This window comes from Mirounga angustirostris, unplaced genomic scaffold (genome assembly GCF_029215605.1).
Source record: "Mirounga angustirostris isolate CCGP_5_RB_7025 unplaced genomic scaffold, mMirAng1.0.hap1 SCAF_158, whole genome shotgun sequence".
Taxonomy (NCBI): Eukaryota; Metazoa; Chordata; class Mammalia; order Carnivora; family Phocidae; genus Mirounga; species Mirounga angustirostris.
In genome coordinates, this window is record NW_026991866.1 from 52,501 (window position 1) to 75,000 (window position 22,500).

The window sequence follows — 22,500 nt, forward strand, 5'->3', positions numbered from 1 at the left end:
CGGGCCCCGCGGAACGGCGTTCCGAAGGCCTGACAGCCAAGGGCTCCGGGGGGCGGGCGGTGGATTCGCGCGGTAAGGAACAGGCACCACAAGGCAATCCTGAGCGCTCGCGGCCGGGACCCCGGGAGGAGACCGCCCTTCGCCACGCCACGCACGCCATGCTCGCGTCCCCGACCAACCGGGAGTTTTGCGCCTCCGGCGAGGCAACGACGAGCAGAGACAAAGCACGGCATGCCAGGCAAAAAAGGCGGCAGCCCCTCGGCTGGCCAAGCGCCAGAGCGCGGGCTCGGCCCGCCGCAACCGGCTCACACACGCCCCACCAAGTCCAGTCCCCACAACACCACCAGCACAGCTTGCGGCGGGGGATGACGAGGCACCCGCGTCCCACGGGGGGGGGCGGGGTGGGCCTCCCTTACCGACTCCACCACCCGCTCCTCGGACACGCCACCGACAGCGGTGGCCCGACGGAGGGGGCTCGCTGGGAACGGGAAACGACGCTACCGACTCGGCCTCAGGCACCTGAGACGACCTGGAGCGCTCCAGGGGCACCACGGAGGGCCACGCGCACAACGCGCTCAGCACGCCCAAGCGCGTGAGCAGCGCGGCGCCGGGACGGCCCTCCCCGTGGCGGGGAGGACCGCGCACCACACGAAGCCAGGGAAGGCAAGCGAGAGTGTCCGCTGCGTCGGGGGACCCCGGGCCCGCGAGCGCCGTCAGGCAGAACACGGGAAGGCGGGGTCGGGCCGGAGCCTGCACACACCCCCCCCGCACCCCCCACCTCACCGCCACGGCGGGCGGAGGCGAAGGAGCGAGGGGCCCGCGGGCAGAACGAGAAGAGCGGTCCCATTCGCCATGAACGTCCGTCCCTCGTCTGGCGCGGCTTAGGCCCGGCCCGGGAGAGCGCGAGAGCACCACATCGATCTGGCAAAACACAAGCGCCGAGAGGAGCCCGAGGAGGGGAGAAGCCGGTGAGGACAGCAACCCGAGGGGGAGCCTGTTTTGTTTTGTTTTTTTTCGGCCTCACCGGCACCCCCTCGAAAACCCCAGGGCAGGAACAGCCGGACAACCCGAGAGAGAGGAACGCCTGACACGCGGCACGGAGCCTTGCGGGACGGGAGGTTGTCACGACCACAGCCGGGTGCCCACAGAGTGGAGGACACAGGGTAAAGGACCCACGCGCCACCTGCCCACAACCGCCCTCGGGTGCTGGAGACCGGAGGCGGCACCAACGGCCTGGGCCACCTGGAGGCACAGGAGCCGGCGCACAGGCCCACGCGGACGGCTCAGGCCAGCGACGGCAGAGCCGGGCTTGGCATCCCTGTCAAGCCCGGAGCCCCGCCACACGCCCAGAAGCCCACCTCCCTTAAGGAGAGGATCGCCCAAACATAACGTGCCAGCACCTACCTGGCGGCAAAAAGGGCTCATTTCGGGCGAGAAAATAGCCGCGCCGCCTGGCGTGGCCTAGCCACAGGTCACCGGGATCTCCTGGGACCGTGTCCCGGCCACGGGCCCCAAGCACTAATCCATCGCCCCCGTCTCCCCCCGGAGCCCCCCCCGCGCCCCCCCCCCCCCCCCCCCGGGCCATCTGGTCGACCCCCGGAACGTGGTGGCAGCCGGCAGCGAGTAGGGACTTGGCGGGAGGTGGAGCGGCCCGGATAGGCCCGCCCCCGGGTCCGCCTTTCGTCCCCAAATCGGGACTTTAGAAATTCTCACCAAGTTCTGTGGAGGCCCCTGCGGACGCCCTCCTCCCCGGGCCTCAGGACCGCCCCATGCCGGTCCCCGACTCCCGGCCGGGACTGAGGAAAGGGGGCGATGCCGCGGAGGCGTCCCCCCGAAGGCCGGACCTCAACGGGAACCGCAGCCGGGCCCCTGGGGCCCTCGCGGCCCGGCCCGGCCCGGCCCGACCCGGTCGGGTCCCCACCTCCGCAGCGGGCCTCGGAAAACTTGTTAAGAATATCGGGTCCGGGGCGCCTGGGTGGCTCAGTTGGTTAAGCGACTGCCTTCGGCTCGGGTCATGATCCTGGAGTCCCGGGATCGAGTCCCGCATCGGGCTCCCTGCTCGGCGGGGAGTCTGCTTCTCCCTCTGACCCTCCTCCCTCTCATGCTCTCTGTCTCTCATTCTCTCTCTCTCAAATAAATAAATAAATAAATAAAAACCTTAAAAAAAAAAAAAAATATCGGGTCCGATGACCGGGACCCCACGCGTGCCCGCGGCGGGGCCCGTCGCGCCATCCATGGGCTTCCCCGCAAGGCTCAGGCCGGTCCCCAACCGCCCGAGCGTGACACGGAAGGCCCAACGGCCGACCGGAGCCACGGGCCGGATGGCGTCCGGGCGCCCGACGCAGCCTCTCCCATTCCCGCGGGCGGAGGAGGGGGCACCGGCGGGTGCTGGTCGACCCGTCCAGGCGGCCACCCTAGCGTGGCTCTCCGGGAGCGAGGCGGCGGCGCCACCACCAGCCCACAAACCTGGAGGCTCAATCTCCCGCGAGCGGAGGTCGCGCCGGTGGCCCGGAGACAGCGGGCCGATCTCGCTAGCGTCGCCGGCCTCCCGGTACTCCGCCTCGGGAACCGCGGCCAAATACAATCCCTTGCCGACATCGCTGACACTCCGGCGGGGACACGCTATCTAAAAGCGGCCGCCAGGTGGCACCCGACAACCGGCGCGAACAACAACGAGGCAGATCCGGATCGCGGGCCCGCGAAGGCGCACAGCCCGGCCGCCCGGCCGCCCGATCTCGTGGGGCACGGGCCTCCCACAGCGGCACACCTGCGGCGCCCGGGCTTCCGGGAGGACTTAAGACACATTTCGGCGGGCAAGGACCGTAAAACCGAGACCAAGCGAGTACTCCGACAACCACCACGGATGAACCTTCTCTCTTCTATCATTTTAAGGGGAGGAGGAGGTCTCTCTGAAGCATACGAAGAAAGCTCAGGACAGGAAGGGGGGGGGGGGATTGACACACACCCCCAGAAAGGTGCACATCAAATCCGTCTCTGCACGTACGCGATAACGTCCAAGGCCAACAAGCGGGGCGGGGCGTGCGGGGGCGGGGGGCGGGGCGCGCGGTGCGTGCGGGGGCGGGGGCGGGGCGGGGCGGTGCGTGCGGGGGCGGGGGGCGGGGCGGGGCGGTGCGTGCGGGGGCGGGGGGCGGGGCGGGGGCAGGCGCGGAATGGGGAGGAAGGGAGTTAAAATAGTCCTTCACTCAAGAAATCCAGTTCCGCAGAATAGAGAGCCCAGAAATGGACCCTCAACTCTATGGTCAACTCATCTTTGACAAAGCAGGAAAGAATGTCCAATGGAACAAAGACAGTCTCTTCAACAAATGGTGTTGGGAAAATTGGATAGCCACATGCAGAAGAATGAAACTGGACCATTTCCTTACACCACACACAAAAATAGACTCCAAATGGTTGAAAGACCTCAATGTGAGACAGGAGTCCATCCAAATCCTAAAGGAGAACACAGGCAGCAACCTCTTTGACCTCAGCCAAAGCAACTTCTTCCTAGAAACATCGCCAAAGGCAAGGGAAGCAAAGGCAAAAATGAACTATTGGGACTTCATCAAGATAAAAAGCTTTTGCAAAGCAAAGGAAACAGTCCACAAAACCAAAAGACAACCGACAGAATGGGAGAAGATATTTGCAAATGACATATCAGATAAAGGGCTCGTATCCAAAATCTATAAAGAACTCATCCAACTCAACACCCAAAGAACAAAGAATCCAATCAAGAAATGGGCAGAAGACATGAACAGACATTTTTCCAAAGAAGACATCCAAATGGCCAACAGACACATGAAAAAGTGCTCAATATCGCTCAGCATCAGGGAAATCCAAATCAAAACCTCAATGAGGGCGCCTGGGTGGCTCAGTTGGTTAAGCGACCGCCTTCGGCTCGGGTCATGATCCTGGAGTCCCAGGATCGAGTCCCGCATCGGGCTCCCTGCTCAGCGGGGAGTCTGCTTCTCCCTCTGATCCTCCTGACCCTCCCCCCTCTCATGCTCTCTTTCTGTCTCTCTCTCTCTCTCAAATAAATAAATAAAATCTTAAAAAAAAAAAAAAAAACCTCAATGAGATACCACCTCACACCAGTCAGAATGGCTAAAAGTAACAAGTCAGGAAATGACAGATGTTGGCGGGGATGCGGAGAAAGGGGAACCCTCCTACACTGTTGGTGGGAATGCAAGCTGGTGCAGCCACTCTGGAAAACTGTATGGAGATTCCTCAAAAAGTTGAAACTAGAGCTGCCGTATGATCCAGCAATTGCACTACTGGGTATTTACCCCAAAGATACAAAAATAGGGATCCGAAGGGGTACGTGCACCCCGATGTTTATAGCAGCAATATCCACGATAGCCAAACTGTGGAAAGAGCCAAGATGTCCATCGACAGATGAATGGATAAAGAAGATGTGGTATATATATACATACAATGGAATATCATGCAACCATCAAAAGGAATGAGATCTTGCCATTGGCAACGACGTGGATGGAACTGGAGGGTATTATGTTGAGTGAAATAAGTCAAACAGAGAAAGACATGTATCCTATGATCTCACGGATAGGAGGAATTCTTAATCGCAGGAAACAAGCTGAGGGTTGCTGGAGTGGGGGGTGGGGTGGGAGGGATGGGGTGACTGGGTGATAGACACTGGGGAGGGTAGGTGCTCTGGCAAGCGCTGTGAATTGTGCAAGACTGTTGAATCTCAGATCTGTACCTCTGAAACAAATAATGCAATCTATGTTAAGAAAAAAAAAAAAAGAGGGCGCCTGGGTGGCTCAGTTGGTTAAGCGACTGCCTTCGGCTCAGGTCATGATCCCGGAGTCCCGGGATCGAGTCCCGCATCGGGCTCCCTGCTCGGCAGGAAGCCTGCTTCTCCCTCTCCCACTCCCCCTGCTTGTGTTCCCTCTCTCGCTGTGTCTCCCTCTGTCAAATAAATCAATAAAATCGTAAAAATATATATCTTTAAAGAAATCCAGTTCCGGGACATCCGTGCCGTCCAACACTAGTACGGGGTGGGCGGGGGAGGTGCTCTAGAAGAGTTAAATATTGATGATGATGATGATGATGATGGAGAAGAAGAAGAAGGAGGAGGAGGAGGAGGAGGAGGAGGAGGAGGAGAACTGTTCCATGCTATTAAGGGTAAAACAAAAACAAGGCGTAGAACTTCCTCTGGCTCGTAAAGGGGGAAAAAAAAAATGGTTTGGGTTTTGTTTTTTGTTTTTTCTTTCTTCCTGTTTCAACTAAGCGCATTTCAGGGCACCTGACTGGCTCCGGTCGGAGGAGGCCCACGCGACTGCGACTCTTGATCTGCAGGGGTCGTGAGTTCCAGCACCATGCTGGATGATCACTCAAAAAGCTTTCAAAAACAAACACGCAAACAACCGACACCGAGCAGCATTAACCATCAAAGATACACACCTGTGACGAATACGACGTCAGAGGAAACCACGAGCAGCAGTAGCAGAGGATAGGACACTAGAGGGCAACAGAGCCCCATCCATAGGTGCTAGGGGCACTTGAACGCTTTCTGTGTCCACTAGGGACCTCGAAAAAACTTCACTCCCCTATCCAGGGAGGAGAGGGGAGAAGCAACCTCCAGCAAGAATTCCTTTGATTATCTTAATCGCAGGAAACAAACTGAGTGTTGTTGGAGTGGGGGGTGGGGTGGGAGGGATGGGGTGACTGGGTGATGGACACTGGGGAGGGTGTGTGCTCTGGTAAGCGCTGTGAATTGTGCAAGACTGTTGAATCTCAGATCTGTACCTCTGAAACAAATAATAATGCAATCTATGTTAAGAAAAAAAAAAGAAGAAGAAGAAGAAGGAGGAGGAGGAGGAGGAGGAGGAGGAGGAGGAGGTAGCAGGAGGGGAAGAATGAAGCGGGGGGAAATCAGAGGGGTAGACGAACCATGAGAGACGATGGACTCTGAACAACAAACTGAGGGTTCTAGAGGGGAGGGGGGTGGGAGGATGGGTTAGCCTGGTGGTGGGTATTGAGGAGGGCCCATTCTGCATGGAGCAGTGGGTGTTGTGCACAAACAATGAATCATGGAACACTTCATCTAAAACTAATGATGTAATGTATGGGGATTAACATAAGAATAAAATAAAAGAAAAAAAAAAGAATTCCTTTGATTAAAGGTAACTCTTACTACATTGAACTTCACCATTTCGGGGCACCTGGGGGGTGGCTCAGTCGTTAAGCGTCCGCCTTCGGCTCAGGTGACGAGCCCAGGGCCCTGGGATCGAGCCCCACATCGGGCTCCCTGCTCCGCGGGAGGCCTGCTTCTCCCTCTCCCACTCCCCCTGCCTGTGTTCTCTCTCTCGCTGTCTCTCTCTGTCAAATAAATAAATAAAATCTTTAAAAAGTAAATAAATAAATAAATAAATAAATAAATAAATAAATAAATAAATAAATAAATAAATAAAATAAACTTCACCATTTCAACATGGACCTTTAATGGTTTCCTTCCCAACCAAGCCTTTCTCCTTGCCTCCTCCTTACCCGCGTGAATCCCTGATCCCACTTCACAACATCCCCCCCCACACACACACACACCAGGCTGAAAACTGTTCTCTCTAAACCATAAATCCTGAGCATCAGGAAAGTACACGAGGAAACACAGACGAGAGAGAGAGAGAGAGAGAGAGAGAGAGAGAGAGAGAGAGACCAAGCAAATAATGTGGCTCTGAAGGCTGGACATCGATCGAGTTGAGAGAAAGGACCAGACATCACAAACTCGAAAAGAAGGTTTTCCTTTAAAGCTGATCTCTTCCTGAGTTGGCTAAACTACGTTCTTTACTGGTACGGCCTCCACTCAAGAGTGCGACGATCAAAAGAAGGTTTCGCAGTAAACACTTCACGGGTGCATCTATTAAAAAAAAAAAAGAAAAGAAAAGAAAAAAAAGGGCGCCTGGGTGGCTCAGTTGGTTAAGCGACTGCCTTCGGCTCAGGTCATGATCCCGGAGTCCCGGGATCGAGTCCCGCATCGGGCTCCCTGCTCGGCAGGGAGTCTGCTTCTCCCTCTGACCCTTCCCCCCTCTCATGTGCTCTCTGTCTCTCTCATTCTCTCTGTCTCAAATAAATAAATAAAATCTTTAAAAAAAAAAGTTCACGGGTGCAGGCTTCACATTGGTTTTTCAAGTACACGTATTTCAGGGCACCTGGCTGGCTCGGTCGGAGGAGGCCCACGCGACCGCGACTCTTGATCGGCGGGCGTCGTGAGTTCCAGCACCGCACTGGATGGGTGTACAGATTACATACACAAGCAGACAGGCAAAAGGAATTAGAATCGCTATGGTGATTTCGAAGAAAACAAAACAAAACTCAGGAAACAAAGTCGTCCTCTCCGGGCCCGTTTCATGCTTATGTATAGAGGCGATAGAGACCCTGTGATGTTGGCAGACAAAAGAGACAGGTCGGTGGATGGAACGCCACAGATACCCAAACAGATAGGCCCAAGCCCGACAGAAGTTTGACAAATGCGCAAAGGCCATTGGAAGGAGGAAAAAGACGGCCCACCTCCCCACGAAATCAGAGGGCAGGCATCAGACATCCACAGACCCAACACGCAGGCAAGCAGGCAGACAAAGAAACAAGAAAGCTGGGGCGCCTGGCTGGCTCAATCCGTGAACCGTCCGCCTGCCTTCGGCTCAGGCCCTGAGCTCAGGGTCCGGGGATCCAGCCCCACATCGGGCTCCCTGCTCGGCGGAGACTCTGCTTCTCTCTCTCTCAATCTCTCTCTCTCTCTCTCTCTCTCCCTCCCTCCCCCCTCCCTCCCCCCCACCCCTCCTCTCAAATAAATAAAAGTCTTTTAAAAAGAATAATTTAAAAAAAAAAAAAAAGGAAGAAAAGAACGTCACTCACTCCCCTTCCGGCATAGGGAGGACATCTTCGGGGGGGGGCGGGGGATGGGGGGGATGCCTCTCGGGAGAAAAGGGGGAGATTCAGCGAGTCAGCGCACCCTCCTTGCACCTGTGTGTGTGTGGGGGGGGGTGGTGGTTTGTGTGTTTCCTTGCCGCTGCTCGTTTTTTACAAGTGTATATAGAGTTCAAAACAGTATGCTGGTTTCCTTTATATCTAAGTCTTATCTCGGGTTTGGGTTCTGATGGGAGGAGGGAGGGCCACCTTTTCTTCCGACATGGTGGAGAAGGAGAAGAGGGATGCAGGCCTGTGCATATTCTTTTCCGTCGTGGGGTGAGCAGAGGACTCGGATTCAGCTCTTGCTGGATGGGATCTAATTTCTCTGTAAACAATCAGGCAAGATATCAGGCGAACAGAGGGCGAGCAAAGGTTAGCAGAACATGGACAAGATTGGCTATGGGTGCTGGAGTTTCCAAAGCAAGGATTTCATCAGAGGCACGTGAATGTCAAAGATTTCCAGGGACCATGTTCATGGATGACTTGGGGTATAGGTCATTTCAAAGTTACGGTGCTACCACCCGGTCACTTGAGCATACTGTCTCCAGCTCACGGCTGCAGATGCGATATGGGGCTCCTCCAGGGATGGAATTGTGCCAGAGAAAGGGAGACAGCAGCCTGTAATTGAGCCTAAGGTGTGTCTGAGAGAGTGACTCTCTAAAGTGCCTTGAGGCAGAAGGAGACCAGCTAGATTTGTCTTTGCTAGGTATTTGTGGCAATGGGGTCGGTGTGGCTGGTGGGTGTTGTCTGTTTATTTTCTAGATTCAGAGAAAGAACTCTTCAAGTGGAAGTATTTGCACAAGGGGTCTGGCAGGATGGGAGGGTGCAGGGGTCGGTCCATTTAACAAGATAACAGGAGGATCAGGCCTTTTAAGAACTAGGCAAAGAGAGGAGTTTAGCTTTGGTCATCACAGCACCTGGCACCTCAGCAGAAACAACAGAAGGTTCCCAGGATGAATTGAGTTGCAGGAGTCAGCGTGAGCAGACCCCACCACCCTCAGCCCTTATCCCTCAGCGCCCCCCCCCCCGCCCCCCAGGCACACACACCCGGGCAGGCAGCGGCTATAGTCCACTCCGAGCTCCAGATCTGGGTCCCGCCCCCCCACCCCCACCCCCACCCCCACCCCCACAGGGCTCCCCTGTCCTCTTCTCAGCCAGAGATGTATATGGGAGGGTGGTCCCAGAACAAATCTCCCCTCATCCACGGAAACCTTGCCAACACTTCGACCACTTTGCCTGAGCTACCAACTCATCTGTACCCGTGCGTGATTTTTTCCCTATGGACCAGGGGCCTAGTTACCAACTTAGGATGGACAGCCCCCCCCCCCCCCCCCAGCCTACTGTTCCAATTCGACCAGAGGACTTCAGTTGGGGGGGGATGGGGGGGCTGGGGCTGGGGCTGGGGCGGCTGATGGGACGTTCAGGGTGATCCATTCTAATGGGCCTCATTCAATCGCTTCATTCAAATGCAGAAAGCTTTCTGTTAAAGTCAGAGCCTGGAGCTTCCCTCCATTCAATGGCTTTCCTCAACTCCCCCTAACCCTTAGGCTGCAGCTTGCAAACTTCGGAGAGAGATGAGGGAGGGAGGGAGGGAGGGACGGAAGGGAGGGAGGGAGGGAGGGAGGGAGGGAGGGAGGGAGGGAGGGAAGGGAGGGAGGGAGGAGGGGAAGGGGAAAGAGGGTGTCTGAAGAGCTCACCTCATCTGGGGGCAAAAAGAGTCCCCTCCTTTTCCTAACCCACGAAACTCCAGTAAACCCTTTGGGAATCATGAATGTGGGGGATGATGTCTTACTATACTGCCTTCCAGGGATGGGTGTGCAGGTAGGAGGGTGTGGCATGGTGTGGCTGGCTGAGTCTGAGGAGGACCTTGAACACATGATGGTGGTATCTTAGCGGTCAGAGGCCAAACACAAGCATGGAGTGATAAGGGCTAAGGGCTAAGGGCTAAGGGAGGCCTGACAGGGACCGTTCTAACTCATCCACCGAGTTATGGGCCCAGCAAGCACACTCCTCTAAATCAACATTAACAGTTTATTGATTGTTGGGGCACCTGGGTGGCTCAGTCATTAAGCATGTGCCTTCGGCTCAGGTCATGATCCCAGGGTCCTGGGATCGAGCTCCGCATCGGGCTCCCTGCTCCGCGGGAAGCCCGCTTCTCCCTCTCCCACTCCCCCTGCTTGTGTTCCCTCTCTCGCTGTGTCTCTCTCTGTCAAATAAATAAATAAATACAATCTTAAAAAAAAAAAAAAAAAACAGTTTATTGATTATCCATCGACCTGTCCTCCCTCTCCCACCTGCTTCCCAAGGGAAATCCTCGGTCTCATTCCACGTAGTCACTGGCTGTTTTCGCACACCACCTTCCTGTCCAGTAAGAGGAGGAAGGAAGATGGACAAACAGGAACCAGCCCCACAGATGGCACCTCTGCACAGAGGGGTGAGTGTGAGTCTCATTGGGCCAACTGTGACTCTGAGCCATGATCCCAGGGTTGTTTAAAATATGGAACAGAAGGAGCACCTGGGTGGCTCAGTCAGAACAGCACATGACTCTTGATCTCAGTCAGGGTCCTGAGTTCAAGCCCTACACTGGGACTACAGATGATGAAAAATGAATGAATGAATGAATGAATGAATGAATGAATGAATGAATGAATTTTTAAAAATAAAGTATGTAATGTTTATCTCTTTAAAAAAAAAAAATGGAATGGAGGGGCGCCTGGGTGGCTGCCGGTTGAGCATCTGCCTTCAGCTCAGGTCATAATCTCAGGGTGCTGGGATCGAGCCCCACCCCTCTGGGGCTCCCTGCTCAATGGGGAGTCTTCTCCCTCTCCCTCTGCCCCTCCACCCACCCATGCGTGCAAGCTCTCTGTCTCTCTGTCTCTCTGTCTCTCTGTCTCTCTGTCTCTCTCTCTCTCTGTGTGTTTCTCTCTCTGTCTCTGTCTCTCTCTGTGTGTCTCTCTCTCTGAAATAAATAAATAAAAACAAACAATCAAACTTCAAAAAGGAAAAGGGCAGGGACATTTATGATTATTCATGGCGAAAGTTGGAGCACGTATATTCAGGAAACATATGTACCATAGATTCCCATGTTTACTTCGGGGTGGAGACCTGACATCTGAATGAGGCAAAACTGAGTCCCTGATGTCAGGAGGTTATCTGAGGACAAGGAGAAGAGGCTGTGGGCATGCTCTGAGAGCTGGTACAACCTGGATGGGGTCTTAGGCTCCTTTTCTCAGGTAAGGAATCAGGACCTCGCTTCTTCATAGGCTGCAGCCATTATCAGTTGACCTTGAGTCCAGACTTCTGCAGAGACAGCCAGTATTTGGTAGCAGGGCCTGAAAAGACACAATAGCTGACTAGGGGGAAACAGTTCCCTGAAAAACCAGCTTTAAGCTTTCTGCTAGCATCAACCTCATTAACCTTATGGGGCACGGTTTCAATCCCCACCCCCACCCCCACCCCCACCCCCACCAAGTGAGGATCATTCCTCAGTCTTAGGGAATTGGGATGATGATGGCTGTGGCTATTCTTTCATCTCCTCAGGGGAGGTAGGTTTTGGGTAAACGACAGTTTCTGTAAATCTTAGCTGTAACATGGCTATGTTCAGGGCTAAACAGAAGTTTTTAACCTACAGGTTAAAAGGGAATAAAAATAACAGGGAGTCAGACATGCTACATTTTTCCCTGTTAAAATTTCCCCTTGTCCATCCTGCATTCCATTTCTATGACACATGGGCAGAGGTCTGCCTTCTTTATTTAACTGCTTCAAGCTGAATTAGGGTGCAGTAGAGGCTTTGGAATGGAAGGATCTGAGACACTGCAGGTCGCAATTTTTGGTCCCTTGTGCTAATGGAGGGGGTCTCAGAGATAGTTCCTTATCTGAGAACTTGGTTATTTTTCTACATGGTTTGGGACTACATGACACCATTGATTTTATCCCCAAGTGTAGTCTAAGGAATAGTAACAGTAGAGTCAAACCCAATTCTCTCATTCTCTCTCAAATTGATCTGATATCGGTGGGTATCCAAGAATACAGATCAGTAAATTAGTCTGAGCCCCTCCCCTGGGGGGGGGGCGGTAGGTTGTGGTGGTGAAGGGCTTCTGGTAGCCAAGTAGCTTAGTGTTTGATTTTATTTACATGGGTTCTTTTTTATTTTTTTTTTTCTTTAAAGATTTCTATTAAGTAATCTCTACACTCAATGTGGGGCTCGAACTCACAACCCCGAGATCTAGAGTCGTATGTTCTACCAGCTGAGCCAGCCAGGTGCCCCTATTTATATGGGTTCTTATTTTCCAAAGAGGAGTTAATACAGGTGCAGCAAGGTGGAATTAAGGATCATAGACTCTGCCTCATTCAGCAAGTGATCTTGTAGTTAATAAGAGGCATTTCTATGGAAACAAAAGGAAAACATGGTTAATGGTTGGAACAAGGGATACACCTGGTGTCTAAGTCCAGAGGGCTGCCAGTGAGAAGGTCTCTAGATGTCAGGCTTGAAGCATCCTCCAATAGAGTGGGAGTGGGCAGGGGCAATCTGACTAATTTTTCTGGCGTATAGTTCAAATGTCTCATTTTGAGTGACTCATAGAGCAACAGGCACAAAGATTGTCTATATATGAGTTATTGTGGTCATTTCCCTGAAATTTATTTCAAGTTGTCCAGCTTTCATTTGCCAGACTTCAGGAAAAAGGACAGTTTTAGTTCTTAATGATTGTAAGATAAGAGAATGGGAGAATGTTCTGAAACAAATAATGCAATATATGTTAAGGGGAAAAAAAGAAGAAGAAGAAGAAGGAGGAGGAGGAGGAGGAGGAGGAGGAGAAAAGGAGGAGGAGAAAAGAAGAAGGAGAAGAAAAGAAGAAGACGAAAAGAAGAAGAAAAGAAGAAGGAGAAGAAAAGAAGAAGAAGAAAAGAAGAAGAAGAAGAAGAAGAAGAAGAAGGAGAGAAGAAGAAGAAGAAGAAAAGAAGAAGAAGAAGAAGAAGAAGAAGGAGAGAAGAAGAAGAAGAAGGAGAGAAGAAGAAGAAGAAGAAGAAGAAGAAGAAGAAGAAGAAGAAGAAGAAGAAGGAGAAGAAGAAGAAGAAGAAGAAGAAGAAGAAGAAGAAGAAGAAGAAGAAGAAGAAGAAGAAGGAGAAGGAGAGAAGGAGAAGAAGAAGAAGAAGAAGAAGAAGAAGAAGAAGAAGAAGAAGAAGAAGAAGAAGAAGAAGAAGAAGAAGAAGAAGAAGGAGAAAAGAAGAAGAAGAAGAAGAAGAGGAGGAGGAGGAGGAAGAAGGAGGAGGAGGAGGAGGAGGTAGCGGGAGGGGACGAATGAAGCGGGGGGAAATCGGAGGGGCGGACGAACCATGAGAGACGATGGACTCTGAACAACAAACTGAGGGTTCTAGAGGGGAGGGGGGTGGGAGGATGGGTTAGCCTGGTGGTGGGTATTGAGGAGGGCCCATTCTGCATGGAGCACTGGGTGTTATGCACAAACAATGAATCATGGAATACTTCATCTAAAACTAATGATGTAATGTATGGGGATTAACCTAAGAATAAAAAAATAAATTAATTAAAAAAAAGAGAGAGAATGGGAGAATGTTGGAAACCTTAGTTTGAAGAGTCACAGTCAGATACTCAAGGAAACCAGAAGGATCCAGGATCCAGTCCAGTTTTATAGGCAAACAATAAACGTTCAAAGATAATTAATCTAACACTCACAAAAGTGTGTTATTGAAATGTAATCTTTCTCTCTAAAGTCACCTTCATTCCTGTCAAAGATAGCCAAAAGAAGATTAATTTGTTTGTAAAACAAGTCCAGTTTTAACAAACTTGGCCCAATCATCTACGTAGGGACAGCAAGAATAGCAATTGACCATATATGGGGTCTTTCTTCTCTTTTCTTTTTCCTTTCCTTCTTTTAAATCTGCTTTGATGGAGCTTTTTACAAGGAATTTTAGATTGATCCTTTAACTGCCTTTTTAAAGCCGAGAACCAAGCCAAATATTGGCCATCAGATTCGCCTGCAAGACTTGTAGATTTGCGGAGGGGTAGACGAACCAGGAGAGACGATGGACTCTGAAAAACAAACTGAGGGTTCTAGAGGGGAGGGGGGTGGGAGGATGGGTTAGCCTGGTGGTGGGTATTGAGGAGGGCGCATTCTGCATGGAGCACTGGGTGTTGTGCACAAACAATGAATCATGGAACACTACATCTAAAACTAATGATGTGATGTACGGGGATTAACATAAGAATAAAAAAAATTACAAAAAAAAAAAAGACTTGTAGATTTGGGTGAATTCCTCTCTTCTTTGAGGGCCTCCAAATTTCCTGAAGTTCCTGCATCTGCCAGGAGGTGGTACTCTTCACTCACCTGGTAAGGTTGAGGGGACCTCTCTAAGCAAGGTTATCAGGCCAACATTTCTAAGGGGCTTTACTGGCTCCATAAAGTCAATCTGACTTTCTTAAAGCAGTCTCACCATATCTGAGTCTACGCATGTGTCTCTTCGAGATGACAGTCCAGGGGCACCTGGCTGGCTCAGTCGGTAGAGAGCACGACTCTTGATCTCAGGGTTGTGAGTTCGAGCCCCACGTTCAGTGTAGAGATTATTTAAAAAATAAAATCTCGGAGGAGCGCCTGGGTGGCTCAGTCGTCAAGCGTCTGTCGGCCTTCGGCTCAGGTCATGATCCCAGGGTCTTGGGATCGAGCCCCACATCGGGCTCTCTGCTTGGCCGGGAGCCTGCTTCTCCCTCTCCCGCTCCCCCTGCTTGTGTTCCCTCTCTCGCTGTGTCTCTCTCTGTCAAATAAATAAATACAATCTTAAGAAAGAAAAAAAGAGTACACTAACAATCCAAGAAAACCTTGTCATTTTAACATAGAAAACCCAAATCTCAATCTTATACCAGTGTGCTTTTCTTCTTCTTTTTTTTATTCTTATGTTAATCCCCTACATTACATCATTAGTTTTAGATGTGGTGTTCCATGATTCATTGTTTGTGCACAACACCCAGTGCTCCATGCAGAATGGGCCCTCCTCAATACCCACCACCAGGCTAACCCATCCTCCCACCCCCCTCCCCTCTAGAACCCTCAGTTTGTTGTTCAGAGTCCATCGTCTCTCATGGTTCGTCCGCCCCTCCGATTTCCCCCGCTTCATTCGTCCCCTCCCGCTACCTTCTTCTATTTTTTTTTTCTTCTTCACATAGATTGCGTTATTTGTTTCAGAGGTACAGATCTGAGATTCAACAGTCTTGCACAATTCACAGCGCTTGCCAGAGCACCTACCCTCCCCAGTGTCTATCAGCCAGTCACCCCATCCCTCCCACCCCACCCCCCACTCCAGCAACCCTCAGCTTGTTTCCTGCGATTAAGAATTCCTCCTATCCGTGAGATCATAGGATACATGTCTTTCTCTGTTTGACTTATTTCGCTCAACATAATACCCTCCAGTTCCACCAGTGTGCTTTTCAAACTGCCTTCTCCCAAGCTCAGTCAGTCCTGACCATGCATAAAATTCCTTTTCAAAAATTCTCCTTCACAAACCCCTTCCACAATTTCCTTTTTCATTCAGACTCGGTCTTAAAGTTTTCTTTCTTTAAGTACCCAGTCCCGTTTCAGTACACCATTACTTCCTTTTCCCTCAACAAAAAAAATGTTTTCTCATTTCTTGTACCTCTTTTACACGTCTCCTACCTTCCCACACACGGAGTTGTTTTTGTTATCATTTTGTAGCAGTCCCAATTCCATGTGGCAGAATTTTAATTCTTAGAAATCTCAGTCTCTGGTGAAACGTTAGTAGTAACCAATGGCGCACTCTCTATTACACCAGAATTCTTTAGATTGGCAAATGTATGAATATATTTCATAAATTTTATTTATTTGACAGAGAGAGACACAGCGAGAGAGGGAACACAAGCAGGGGAAGGGACAGAGGGAAAAGAAGGTTCCCCAATGAACAGGGAGCCCAATGCGGGGCTCGATCCCAGGACCCTGGGATCATGACCTGAGCCGAAGGCAGACGCTGAACGACTGAGCCACCCAGGCACCCAAACGTGGTTGGTTGGTTGGTTGGTTTTTATAAAGGTGATGGAGAGGTATATTTTGATAACCACAAATACAGGCTCACTGTTGTGACGGGAGCGTGGCACATTCCACTGCCCACCCAACGGCTTGTAACGCAGGGAGAACCGAATCCAAGTGCTTTTATGACAAAGAAAAGAAAGAAAAGGAAAGAAAGAAAGAAAGAAAGAAAGAAAGAAAGAAAGAAAGAAAGAAAGAAAAAGGGAAAGAAAGAAAGAAAGAAAGAAAGAAAGAAAGAAAGAAAGAAAGAAAGAAACGCAAAGTTGATTATTTGTATTATGTGTGACATTGATAGCTCCAAAACCACGTCTTTTTAAAATAAACCAACAACCTTGAATTGGCTTTAACGCCAAAGAAGTTGCACCTGCGTCCACTAAAAAGTCAATCGATTGTTTTCCCCCATCAGACTCCTTGGGGAAAGTCTGAAGCGGGCGGTCTAAGATCAGCGGAGCCCTCGGGCCCCTTCCTGCTAGTTTGGGAGGTGCTCCAATTTAAACCTCATAAGGAGGTGGCCCAAGGGCTTGGGCCCAAGGGCAAGGGCTTTTGCTCCTTGATAAGGGGGTGGGGAGGAGGAGGAGGAGGAGGAGGAGAAAGGGGAGCCCATGGCACCCGGGGGGGGGGGGGCGGGGGGGCGGGGGTAGGGAAGGGCGGCTGAGACGGCGGCAGGGGAGTAGAGCACTCCAGGCACACACACCAGTGGTGCAGAAACGGGGCAGGGGAGGCGGCAAGGGAGCCATTGGTAAGGCCCAGGGCACATATACATTTACAGTTTTGGACGAACCTTTTCTTTTTTTTCTTCTCCGCCTCCGCCTCCGCCTCCGCCTCCGCCTCCGCCTCCGCCTCCGCCTCCGCCTCCGCCTCCGCCTCCGCCTCCGCCTCCGCCTCCGCCTCCGCCTCCGCCTCCGCCCCTTTCTTCATCTCCTTCTGCTTAATAGGCTTTGTCTGTGGTGGCTTTTCAGCCCTCCGGAAGCCAGTGGGTTGGGCATCGGTTCTGGTGCCTGTACTTGGGGAGGAGGAGGAGTGGATTTCAGATTTCTAGCATCGGCCTGTCTTCCTCCTCTTCTTCATTATTTTGACTGTTGGGAAGTGGGGGTAAGGTCAGGTGTGTTAAATTTTTGTCTATCTCTGGGCCGTCCCTTGGGTCCCTTACCTTGAGGCATCTTTATTGTGGAGTGACATAAGAGTCTGAATGTAGGGAATTTCATCCCAGATCATGTGAGCTTGAAAAACTGGGTTTATTCTTATCTGAGTTTTACCATGCCCGATTTTTACGAGCACCTGCCTCTAAACTCTTTAAGTAGGGGCACCTGTGTGGCTCAGGCAGTTAAGTGTCTGCCTTGCGTTCACATCATGATCCTGGGGTCCTGGGATGGAGCCCCACATCCGGCTCCCTGCTCCGCGGGGAGTCTGCTTCTCCCTCTCCCAATGCCCCCCCACCCCCAGCTCGTGTGCTCTCTCACTCGCTTTCTTTCAAAGACATAAATAGAATCTTTAATAAAAATAAAACTCGGGGCACCTGGATGGCTCAGTGGTTAAGCGTCTGCCTTTAGCTCAGGTCATGATCCGAGGGTCCTGGGATCAAGCCCCTGCATCGGGCTCCCTGCTCGGCGGGAAGCCTGCTTCTCCCTCTCCCACTCCGCCTGCTTGTGTTCCCTCTCTCGCTGTGTCTCTCTCTGTCAAATAAATAAATAAAATCTTTAAAGAATAAAATAAATAAAATAAAATAAAATAAAATAAAAATAGAACTCATTAAATAGAGCTCCTTTACAAATGGATGTTAGCAATAGCACCCGGAGGTGGAGGAAATACCTCACATGTATAACACATACGGACACATAGACACAAACAAGATGCAAACAAATTTTAGCCTTTGTTTCAGTCTTATTTGTGGAGAGGACATGAATGGAGAGGACACGAAAGACCCAATGTTCAAATCTCCCTCTTTTAGTAAAACAAATGCAACTGCGAAGCAGCATTACCGTGTACAGATCCCACCCGTCAGTTGTTTTCCATTCCCAATGGAAACAGGGTCGGTTTTATGCAAAGATAGCAAAAGCTGCAGCAACCAACCAACCAACCAACCAACCAACCAACCAACCAAATGAAGACCAGAGCATCTCCCTGAGTGTTGGTTCCTCCCCAAAAGTCGGGGCTTCACTGAGGGAACCAAAGAGCTTCCTAGTTTCTGATCACCCAGTCTCCTAGCAGGCTTTCTCTAATTGTGTACACAATTCAGACATGTCAAAAGAACCCCGCTTGGGCCATCTGAGACTCATGTTATCGTGAAATGTTTCCCATGCAAGTAAGCACTTGCAAGTATAGGCTCCCTATGCATTGTACATGTAGCGTGCAGGTGTTTCTTGTGAGGGTGGGCCGTTGTTTCCTCAACATTTGGTGCAGGGTTCTACAGAGTTTTGGTTTGTTTCGTTGGTTTGGTTTTCTGCACACGTGTGTGTGTGGGGGGGGTGTGGTGTGGTGTGTTGTGTGGTGTGTATCTGTGTGCACGGTATCTATCGCTGCTGCGCAGCTAGCTGATCCTCAGGGTGCATCATCCTAACACCGCAATGGCTCGAAACAGCATTTCTTTATCGATAACTTCCTGGTGCTTGCCCTGGGTGGCCCCTTGGGTTCTGCGGGTTTACGCCGGGCTCACTCAAGCAGTGGCTTTCGGCCAGAGGGTCAACTTTCACACGTCTGGCAGTCGGTGCCGCCGAGCACCGGGCTGCCTCTGTTGTCAATGCCTCTCATGCTCCAGTCAGCTAGACTGGCTTTCTTACGTGGAGGTCTCAGGACGGCATGCCAAGAAGGTCGAGAACGCCGGCAGACCACCTCTTCAGGTGTAGGCTGTGAAACCAGCCAAGTGTCACTTCTGCTCTATTCTTTGGGTCAAGACAAGTCCCAAGACCCGGTCCAAAATCAAGGGACAGAGCAATCAAGCCTACCTCTGGATAGCAGGAGCATCGAAGTCATAGGACGTGAGGGTGCACACGTGCCGGGACGTGAGGGACACACGGTTGTCGGTCTGCCACAAGGGATTCCTAAACCCTATGCCGCGATGCACATTTTTGCAAAAGTAAGCTTTACGTTTTAGCATCTAAAACATGATTTCCTTTGAATCAACCCCTAGAATTGGATTCACCAGGAAGAAGGGGAAGATGCGTTTTCCAGCCTCTTGATACAGAAGCTCTTGATTTCCAGAGGGCACTTGGAGGACCCTTCACCAGTCTCTGCTTTGTAAGGCGGGGGGAATTTTTTTTTTTTAAGATTTTATTTATTTATTTATTTGTTTGTTTGTTTGTTTGTTTATTTATTTGAGACAGAGAGAGAGAGAGAGAGAGAGAGAGAGAGAATGAATGAGAGAGAGCACATGAGAGGGGGGAGGGTCAGAGGGAGAAGCAGACTCCCTGCTGAGCAGGGAGCCCGATGCGGGACTCGATCCAGGGACTCCAGGATCATGACCGGAGCCGAAGGCAGCCGCTTAACCAACTGAGCCACCCAGGCGCCCAAGGCGGGGGAAATTTAATTGGCCAACCCCCCATGAAAAAGCGACCGATCACGTTCCGACGTCCGAATTAAAGGCAGGCTTCCTTTTTAAAGGCATCCATAGAGCAGCCAGCTCCGTGGCAAGGAGCCGGACTTCTGTGTGTCTGATGAGGAATCCCATTCTCGGCATAAAGGCAATCTCGGGGAGCAGTCGGAGGCAGACCAGATCTCAGATCCACCAAACCCAAGAAATCCCTTGTGATCTGAATGGCTGAATTTGTTGAGGTTTCCCTCCCGATGGCTAAGAAGATGCCTTCCTATCACAGATGACAAAACACAAACCAACAAAACCCCGATAGCTGGGCAGGGTCTTCAAGAAAGGGCCCCTTTTTCATGGAAGCCAACTCTTCCATCTCGCGCCACCCGCCATCATGGAGAGGAAGTCTCTCGGGATGAACGAATGCCTTTGCAATCTACGTTAACCGACTCTCTTTTCCGATAGGCTGACACTCTTTCCCCTCGTGGACACGTCCCGAGATCGGCAGGCTTCGGTGCATCGGTCTTCTGTGCACCAAAAGCCGTGCGAAGGCCCCTGTCGTCGAAATGTATTCGGCATGGACGCTAGTGAAGAATTTTAAACCAGTCTAGCCCGGTTCAGTCCTTCAGTCCTTTTTTTTCTCATTTCTTACATGACCGCTGTGTCCTAAAAGGATACAACTGAGGAAACTCCAGATGGAACAGAGGCAAAGGGAAGGGGGGCAGAGCTTCCGTGTTCCGTGACCCCTCTCCAGGAACGCCTCTGTCCCCACCATTTCAGGCGTTCAAGCAACCTGGAAGCTCCCCGAATTAGGTTAGTTCTTCTTCGAAGGGGCGGGGGTCGGGGTGGGGAAGGTTGGGGAGCGCCGAGGTTTGGAAACATTGCAGGGCAATCAAGGCTATTGCCAAATCTCGAGTCCGTGCAGAGGTACGTAAGGTACACGTAAGGCCGGGATGGGGGGCGTGGCGTGGCGTGGCGGGGCGGGGCGGGGCTTGGCGGGGCGGGGGTGGGTGGGTGCGCGCGCCTGGCGGGGAGGGTTGCGGTGTGTGTCCATGTGCGTTCAGCAGGTGTAGGGGAGGAAGAATGTTCCCTCTAACTTCCCTTTCTACTCCCTGTTGGGGGAGAACAGTGAAGAGAGCCCGGGTGAGGGCGAGGGCGACGGTGACGGCGAGGGCGACGGTGACGGCGGGTGGGGGCGAGGCGCGGACAGGAAGGGGGGAGGGGTAGTAGAGGTGTTTATTTCTTTTGGCGGTGATGGAAATGTTCTGGAAATTGCAGTGAAGGTTGTGCAGCTTTGTGAGCCACCTTAAAAAAAAAGAAAAAAAGGCCACCCAATGGCCCACTTTTAAGAGTATGCGAAATATGGCATGCGAATTGTATCTCCACTTCGAAAATCTGTGACGAAACAATGTGATGGACATAGGGAAGGAGGGAGGGACGGACGGGACCCTCACCCTCACCCTCACCCTCACCCTCACCCTCACCCTCACCCTCACCCTGGCTCTCTTCACCGTTCGATCCATGGATCGATCGATCCATCGATCCATCGATCCATCGATCCATCCATCCATCTATACATGCCATGCATGCAGTCTGTCGGTTCATGTAGACATCAAAGGGGGGGGAGGGGAAGGGGGCCACGAGGGGAGGGGAAGGGAGGAGGGGAAGGGAGGAGGGGAAGGGGGCCAAGGGGGGAGGGGAAGGGAGAAGGGGGAAGGGGGAAGGGGGAAGGGGGAAGGGGGAAGGGGGAGGGGAAGGGGGCCAAGGGGGGAGGGGAAGGGAGAAGGGGGAAGGGGGAGGGGAAGGGGGCCAAGGGGGGAGGGGAAGGGAGGAGGGGAAGGGGGGAGGGGAAGGGAGGAGGGGAAGGGGGGAGGGGAAGGGAGGAGGGGAAGGGAGGAGGGGAAGGGGGAAGGGGGGAGGGGAAGGGGGAAGGGGGAAGGGGGAAGGGGGCCAAGGGGGGAGGGGAAGGGGGGAGGGGGGGAAGGGGAAGGGGGAGGGGGGAGGGGGAGGGGGAGGGGGGGAGGGGGAGGAGGGCGTGCATGATACTGGGCATGGTTTTTATTCTGAGTGCTTTTATTTGTTCCCCAAACTAATCACCTCTGTGGAGATAAAAGATCACCCACATGAGAGCGGGAATCATTTCTTGAGGGCAAGAGAGTCTGCGGTCGGCCACCACCGCCTGGGTCTGGCAGAGACGCCAAGCAAACGCAGGCCAGGCGGAGGAGTGGAAAAGCTTTCTGGTGGCAAAAGGGGAAGGTCCGATGAGAGGTTGTTGGGGGTGGGGGAGCAGGATGGGAGCTGACTAGAAGAGGAGTGTCCTAGGTCATTTCAGGGAAAGAGAAACTTGATTTCCGTCCGTGGGTCCATCGATCTCATTCTCTCATTCTCTGGATCTAGCTCTGTGCTCCAGACGAACACATTCGAGGGCAAGACCAGGCGCGGCCAAGAGGACTAGACGGGTGGACGACTAGGCACGGTCAAGGTGGAAAGTGGGGGGCGACTGGGTGGCTCAGTCATTAAGCGTCTGCCTTCGGCTCAGGTCATGATCCCAGGGTGCCAGGGTGCCAGGGTGCCAGGGTCCCGATAATCGAGCCCCGCATCGGGCTCCCTGCTCGGCGGGAAGCCCGCTTCTCCCTCTCCCACTCCCTCTGCTTGCGTTCCCTCTCTCGCTGTGTCTCTGTCCAGTAAAATCTAAAAAACAAAAACAAAGCGACCAACAGAGAGACCTGTATCCTATGATCTCACGGATAGGAGGAATTCTTAATCAATCGTAGGAAACCAACTGAGGGTTGCTGGAGTGGGGGGTGGGGTGACTGGGTGATAGACACTGGGGAGGGTAGGTGCCCTGGCAAGCGCTGTGAATTGTGCAAGACTGTTGAATCTCAGATCTGTACCTCTGAAACAAATAACGCAATCTCTGTGAAGAAGAGAAAAAAAATAGAAGAAGGTAGCGGGAGGGGACGAATGAAGCGGGGGAAATCGGAGGGGCGGACGAACCATGAGAGA

General features: G+C 52.2%; 1 protein-coding gene and 1 long non-coding RNA gene across 15 annotated transcripts in view; one reads left to right on the plus strand and one right to left on the minus strand.

Moving 5' to 3' along the window:
- Positions 1-4,065, plus strand: part of LOC135363388 (serine/arginine repetitive matrix protein 1-like) — a 9,210-nt gene extending 5,145 nt beyond the window's left edge. Inside the window, exons 3-4 of the mRNA XM_064583943.1 lie at positions 1-2,975; positions 3,284-4,065. The exon at positions 1-2,975 is cut by the window's left edge and continues 1,041 nt beyond it. Coding sequence (XP_064440013.1) covers positions 1-33 — 33 coding nt within the window. The 3' untranslated portion in view covers positions 34-2,975; positions 3,284-4,065. The remainder of the gene's footprint in view (positions 2,976-3,283) is intronic.
- LOC135363387 (uncharacterized) overlaps positions 1-22,500 on the minus strand; it is a 101,496-nt gene that overhangs the window by 51,041 nt on the left and 27,955 nt on the right. For 9 of the 14 annotated variants that reach the window (XR_010409063.1, XR_010409073.1, XR_010409067.1 and 6 more), the window contains exons 4-8: positions 21,592-22,185; positions 17,491-20,799; positions 16,756-17,050; positions 10,996-11,255; positions 8,131-8,248 (exon numbers count right to left, since the gene is read on the minus strand). This is a non-coding gene — a long non-coding RNA (uncharacterized LOC135363387). The remainder of the gene's footprint in view (positions 1-8,130; positions 8,249-10,995; positions 11,256-16,755; positions 17,051-17,490; positions 20,800-21,591; positions 22,186-22,500) is intronic. The other 5 variants (XR_010409065.1, XR_010409075.1, XR_010409072.1 and 2 more) reach the window with 5 other exon arrangements.